Source organism: Centropristis striata, chromosome 13, assembly GCF_030273125.1.
Source record: "Centropristis striata isolate RG_2023a ecotype Rhode Island chromosome 13, C.striata_1.0, whole genome shotgun sequence".
Taxonomy (NCBI): domain Eukaryota; kingdom Metazoa; phylum Chordata; class Actinopteri; order Perciformes; family Serranidae; genus Centropristis; species Centropristis striata.
In genome coordinates this window covers 14,098,788-14,105,984 of record NC_081529.1, presented here as the reverse complement: position 1 = coordinate 14,105,984, position 7,197 = coordinate 14,098,788, and the positions used below count along the sequence as shown (strand labels likewise).

The 7,197-nt window shown below is 39.4% G+C and overlaps 1 protein-coding gene across 1 annotated transcript; it reads left to right on the top strand.

Annotated features, from left to right (window-relative positions):
* Positions 1-6,459: 6,459 nt before the first annotated feature.
* On the top strand, positions 6,460-6,819 carry prr15la (proline rich 15 like a). The gene has a single exon (XM_059347761.1). The coding sequence runs from the start codon at positions 6,460-6,462 to the stop codon at positions 6,817-6,819; it is 360 nt and encodes a 119-aa protein (XP_059203744.1).
* Positions 6,820-7,197: the final 378 nt, after the last annotated feature.

The window sequence follows — 7,197 nt, the reverse complement described above, 5'->3', positions numbered from 1 at the left end:
GTGTGTGTGTGTGTGTGTAGCTCTTGTGACCATGCTGAAGATTATAACTTGGTTACTCATTAGCACCTGTCCTACTTGCTGGAGCAGTCACAGCAGATATGAATACATACTGTACAGAGGACAGTTTATTCATTCACAGCCGGGGATTTTTCTGATCGGACTTACCGACTTGAAACTGGTTTTAATTCATGTTCTGTTGAACATGTAATTCCCTAAATGTGTTATTGTCTAACAAACACAATAGAAGTTAAGAACATTAATAACATTAATAATGTTTCGAAAAAATTGTATCGAGCCATATTCACCTGGATCCAGTAGGTTTTATCCCAGGGAGGTGAGTTATGTCAGATATACTCATCGAGGGTTCCTCCCAGTGAAAGATCATCCAGTGTGTGACCTCTTGTCTCTGCTCAGCAGTGGTGGAAAAAGTATTCAGATCCCTTACTTAAGTAAAAGTATTAATACCACACTGTGAAATTATTCCACTACAAGTAAAAGTCCTGCATTCAAAACTTACTGAAGAAAAAGAACAAAAATATCAGCATCAAAATGTTCTTAAAAGTATCAAAAGTAAAAGTGCTTTTATTTAAGCAGCATTTTACTGTTGTCCAGATAGGGCTCATTTAAACTACTTAATATACTGTTATGAGGTTTAATTAAAATATATCTAGTCACTTTAAATTTATCATGTTTTTTATGTTAAATCTTGACCTGAAAAGTAACTAAAGCTGGCAGCAAAATATAGTGGAGTAAAAAGTACAATATTTGCCTTTAAATGTAGTGGAGTAGAAGTATAAAGTTACATAAAATGAAAATACTCAAGCAAAGTAAAAGTACCTCAAAATTGTACGCAAGTACAGTAGTTGAGTAAATGTAGTTACTTCCCACACTGATTACAAGACAGTAAGTGGTGTAGCATGGACAGTACAGCCACCTGACCACCTGGCTGAAGTTGTGTGGTGTGAAATAGCCAGTAGTTACCTACTAGTGAAGCTACTGGCGACTTTAAAAACTGGTAATTAGTGAAAATCTATATTGACTTCTGCTAAGTCGGCAAGAAAACTGAGCCTCCCTCAGAAGCAAACCTGCTGCCTTCATCTGGTCCACTGTGTGACTTTTGTGGCATAATTAACCAAAAGAAATCAGACTATAAAGATACCAAGAATACTTTGAATGATTGATGAATAATCAGCTCTGTTATGCATGAGTTATGCTCCAACTTCAACACCATTCACCTTAGTAAATAACTGATTCTGGTTTATGTCTTGACAATGAAATAACGCCTCATTTCGGTGAAAGTTATAGGGTATAGGTTTAGATTAGAGCAAGTCTGGGTTGGGGTCATGGCTTAGTTTAAGGTTAATATTGTAGTCAGTATTGTGTGTTCAGCCAAAGCCCTCACAAGTACAGTAAGCTTTGTGTGTGTGTGTGTGTGTGTGTGTGTGTGTGTGTGTGTGTGTGCGAGGGGGAGGGGCCAACCACAGCACCTGTAACTCAGCACCTAGTAGAAGACAGACAGAGGAGTGAACGTGGACAGAATAGATGACAGACCAGAGGGAGTGTAACCGTGCTGTGGACTAACAAAAACAAATTTTTACTCTAACTTCTACTATTTCATGTAACTTTCTATTGCCACCTTCAGGACAGACATCTAAACTCTTTATCATTGCTAGTTTTATGCTTATTGGCTTGAATCATGGATTCCCCTCTGAGGAGAAACAGAAATTAAAAACTGTCAGGTGAGACTTACGTCGACAGCTTATGGGCCAATATAAATGCATCTCCAAGTGTTATTTTTGCATCTAAACATAGACAGAAGTCAACAGGACAGTGCAAGTTAAAGGCAGTTTCATACAGTATTTTGTGGCTTGAACTATGAATTCAGAACAAATTTTGGGACAGAAGAGGCTGAAAATGTACCCTGAAACCTGCTGAAGACAACCACAGCTGAAAAGAGACAACAGCCGTTTCAAATAGGTGAGTCTATCAGAGTCGCAAAGTGTTGAAAAGTAACTAAGTACATTAGCTACGTACTACAGTATTTCTATTTTATTTCACTTTATAGGTATACTCTGCAATTTTTCTGTCAGCTGTACTAGTTTCTTCTCAGATTAAGAGCTTACCCAAAAATGTAGTTTAGATAATATATAAGTTAACAGACTGCTGTCCAAGAATGTGTTTCAGTCATTTTCACACATTCAGTTATTTTTTGTGAAATTGAAGGAACATATACACTCAGTTTGAACCAGTACTTTCTACACCAGTCCTGTGAAGGCTTGGGTTTCACTTACAGTAATCATCTTTTTTGGATTAAAATTTCTTCTGCCTACAGGCCTCACACCATCGTCTATGATGCCTTGATCAGTTAATTCCAGTTAAATTAGCAGATTCAAGTATATGTATCATTATTTAATAATTTGTATTGTTATTTTTATTATTTAACTTTGCGTCAAGGTTAACTTTGCTGAACTTTGACTCATGAATTCGAAGTTGACTTTGCGTTGCTGACCTTCTATGGAAGAAGCTATTGTAGCTTATTAGCAGTGTGGCACTAACCACTTTTATTTACCCTCCTCTATGAGAGCATACAATGCTTCACAACAGAGACATGGTATGCAAAGTTAGGAGCAGCAGGAAAATAAGTTGTTATGACTGACTATCTAGTATATCTAGGCTTTCTTTTGTGTTGGCTGGTTACAGCTACAATAGTTAACCGACAGAGTCTTTAGTCACATAACAGTTATTGTGTATTGTACACAGTTCTGGGTGCTGAGAGACTGTCCAACCCTTTTCTAATGCAGAAACATCGTATGAGGTTATGGTAGCATTTGACAAGATTTCCAAGTGGCAGGAGAGACTTTCCTGTCACTAAAAGTCCTAGTGAATAATCCTCAGACAGGGTACTAAATCCCAACCAGGTTCTGAAGTTCGGAAGAACTTTCAGCCTATGCAAACTATTCAAACATCTGGCTGCAATTGAAATACATTAGTTATTTTTCAGGGGTTGTCTGTTAGGTGGGCATGCTGTGTGGCAGTATGTAGCAGCTTTAACCCTCACTTCACATGTCCAATTCAGTGGATGCATGAAGAGATTAAGCAACACGTTTGGGCCAATAGTCTTCTACCTGCCAGCATAGCAACCTTTGAAAACTCCTTCCCATGTTTGATAATCTCTCTCTCTCTCTCTCTCTCTCCCTCTACCTCTCCCTCTCCCTCCCTCTCTCTCTCTCTCTCTCTCACACACACACTCACACAAAGTAAACATGGTGGTTGGTACCACAGTGACTACACCCAGACAATTGTACCTGCAGTGACCAAAGTCTGTGCTTAGGAATTGAATTGCATTGATTATTTCTGCCTCAGTTTCTCACCAGAACTTGCATCATTCTACTGTAGTAATAATAATAATACATTCTACAAGACTGGCATTATAATCCACCAAAATGTTGCATTTATACATCACTAAAGTGATTCAGGCTGCATCCAGTTGTCTTTCATATTTTATTTCATATTTAATTTAAAAAATTGTCTAATCACTTTAAATGTATCATGTTTTTTATGTTAAATTTTGAGCTGAAAAGTAACTAAAGCTGGCAGTTAAATGTAGTGAAGTAAAAAGTAAAATATTTGCCTCAAAATGTAGTTAAAAATTGTACTTAAGTACAGTACTTGAGTTAATGTCCTTAGTTACTTTCAACCGCTGCTCTTAGTTATACATGCTAGTGTGCTAACATTTCTCACAAAACACAGAATAAAGCTGAGACTTATGGGAATGGCATGGGAATTTGCAGGATTTTTGCCATAATGCAAAGTATCAGACAATGAAATGTTGACCTAACGGCGGAGGGTCACCAACATCATTAGAATTCATCATCTTGGTTGGACTAGTTTTAAAGTCAGAGGATCACATCATTCACCAAGCCTGTCTGACACCACAAAAGAACTCCTAAAATCCTAAAACCTAAAAATTTTCTTTTGGATTGTTTTCTGCACCACAAGCAACCAAATGTCTATTCCCCCAGACTCCCTCCCACTGAAAGGCAGTCAAACAGTGCGGCTAGGAAGTCGATACCTGCCATCACTTCAAAGTCGTATAGAAAAAGAAACAAAGGAGCCAAACAATAATCAGCTACCAGAGCGTATCACGTCTTCATGAAAAAGAGAAAGAGAGATAGAGCGAGAGTGAGAAGAAAAGAAACAATAAAACAATGTGGGTTAGTTTCTGTTTGTTCAGCTGCAATGAAAACTTGCCCCGGGGCCAGAAGACAATCAGGAACTGACCTGCAGCCAGTTTGCATGGCAGCTGGGACAGTTGGCGAGAGTTGATCTCTTTAAAGTCCAAATAATGGAACAGTTAACTAAAGTGGTCACAACTTAGTGTTGGTGGATCATTTGTCTTACTCATATTTGTTGTATTTTTTTTTCCCTTTCTCTGTTATACTTGTTGTCATGTTAATGGCCTGGTAGTATACATATCATATCATGGTTTGTTTGTGGTGGGAACAAGATCTGACCTTGATTTTTCTCTATGTGAAAAGAAACCAACCAAAAGAGAAAAAAGTCTCCAAGTTTATGAACTCGGAGCAAATTGAGTATAGGTGTGAAAACAAGTCTATAGTCTAGAGTTGTGTTAGTTTTCTGTTAACCCTTTACGACCAAAGCAGTTCAGAGCTGGTCCAGAGCCAATGCTAGTGCTGGTTCGCAGTTGGTTCAACTTTCGAACTAGCTCTGAACCTGTTTGCTTTTCCACAGGCTCTAGAGCCACTTCATTACGCCACTGCCAACGTCTGTATATGTCTCCACGAGACAGACTACAGCAGACTACATGTCTCTACAACACATCTATGGTGCTCATCTTGATCACTATGGACGCCAAATACATTCTTATTAACAGTGAACATAAGATGTTAATATCGGACTTTGTGGTAAGCTAACATTAGCACACTAGTGATAGCCCACTAACGTTAGCACGCTACCTCGCCAGTATCAATCACATTGCAGTTAAACAAATCAAATAAATGAATGGTACATGTCTTAGTTGTTCTCTCACAATGGCACCAAGTTGGTCTTGTTGGTCAGATGACCCAGCCCCTGACGTAAGCGGTTCGCAGTTCAAGACCAGCAAAGAGTTGCTGCTGCTGTTGAACCTATTTTTTATGCGTTGAACCAGTTTCTCCAGGCGGGAGCCGGCTGTTTGGAGGAGAAAAACCAAAGAACCGTTCGCAATTGGCCACCCGCCGGGAACCAGCCTGGTCAAAAAGGGGGTTGTGAGGCTGCATTTAAAGTTGGTTATTTAGCCGAGTTGGTTAATGATGTTAACATGTTAGCTGGTTAGCATGCTAACACTTACAACATCTACATGGTGATGTCAAGCAAGTATAATGTCTACTATATTCACCCTCTTAGTTTGATAATAATGATGTTACAATGCTGCAGTGTAAGCATGGTTAGGGTTAGGCACAAAAAAACATTTGGTTAGCATTAGAGAAAGATTAATTTTTTGGACTATTCCTCCATCTGACCAAAGGGACATCAGAACAATGTTAGTTTAGAATGTTAGCATGCTACAATTTGGGCATTAGCACAAAATACAGAGTAAAGTTGAGACTCACGGGAATGTCATTATGCATTTCATTGGTGTTGAGATATTTCACAGAATAAATAAAAACGTTGAACTGTTGGTGGTGCTATAGGAAGTTTAAAAGAAACACCACAGTCTCAAGAATCCATCCTCTGATAGGTGTTGAAATATTTCAGTCTGGACCAAAGTGTTGGACGACCAACCGTCACACCAACACAGAGGCATCCACCATCTAACTCCACCTTTAATGAAGCTTAATAGCTATTATGTAATGTCTCTTAAGTTTCTCTCTTAATAAAAACTGAAGCGTAAAAATTACTCGGAGGTTACGATCTTGATCTATTTCTCCAACATTAGTGCCATAGGCCACAGTGTAGTGTACTACAGTTGCTCCCTGAGATTCCTTCTCCCCATTAAAGGCTTTTGAAATCAATTCATTGAAAACATATATACATATACACTGTCTCAATAGCCTGACCTCAGATTTGTTTCTCTATCTCTTTAACACACACTCTCTGATGTGACACACTGACACACAGTAACCTGAGCATGTGTGCATGCACAGCATATAGAGGCTATTGAATAACAATGAAATATTAACAGTGTCTTGGGTGCTGCTCTGACACACACACACACACACACACACAAACACACACACTCTCACACACACACACACACACACACACACACACACACACACACATACACACACATACACACATTATAACAAGTATACTGAAACACGTATATACTCGTATAAAGACTGACCTGTTTTGCAGATTATTTTTTTAAATCTCCTTCTTAATATTGGTTTTATTACCCAGTGTATTTGTTTTTCTCTCTCTTCAGCCCTCCCTCCATCCTACCATTCATCCATCATGGCAGAGCCATCTCCAAGCTGGTGGAAGCTGACTTTCCTGAGGAGAAAAAAATCCCAGCCCAAGGTTCTGTATGATATCCCTGCGGAATTTGTTTCCAACGCCACCACTAGCCAGCACGGGTCCAGCACAGCCACTGGAGCTGCTGGCCACCCTGAGGCCATGGTGCACGACTCTCAGCTGGACGCCCGACTGGAGAGGATCGTGGACAAAACAGGCAGCAAAGGCCGTCACGTCAAGGTGTCTCACTCTGGGAGATTTAAGGAGAAAAAGAAAGTGCGAGCCACTCTGGCGGAGAACGCCGACATGTTTCCAGGAGGCGACACCACAAGAGATGAGAACCAGAGGGTTGGGAAGTGACACACATATTCTAAAATCAATTGTGATGCATAAATGGGTAGAGATTAGAATAATGCATTTAAGGTTTATGGCTCTCTTACCTTGTTGTCAGTTCATGGAGCCTAAATTTGGAAAGACTCTGAACCTTAGTATGTTCTTCAACCGTTTTTAAAATGACTACTAAGACACTCATCAGTATAACTGAAATTGTGACTTGAACTTGTGGAAAAAATGTGCCTGGTTTTTACATTACAAGCTCTTATTGTTTAAATACACTCGGATCAAACTTGTGACCTTTCCGTTATTGGACGGATTATCAGAAAAGTAGACCAACTTGGCTGTGTAGGACAACACTGTGGCTGGACCTGTGATATCAGGATCCAAAAGTATGCTTTGGGA

Coding starts and splice junctions, on each gene's coding strand:
- prr15la (XM_059347761.1), top strand. CDS start 6,460: ATGGCAGAGCCATCTCCAAGCTGGTGGAAGCTGACTTTCCTGAGGAGA.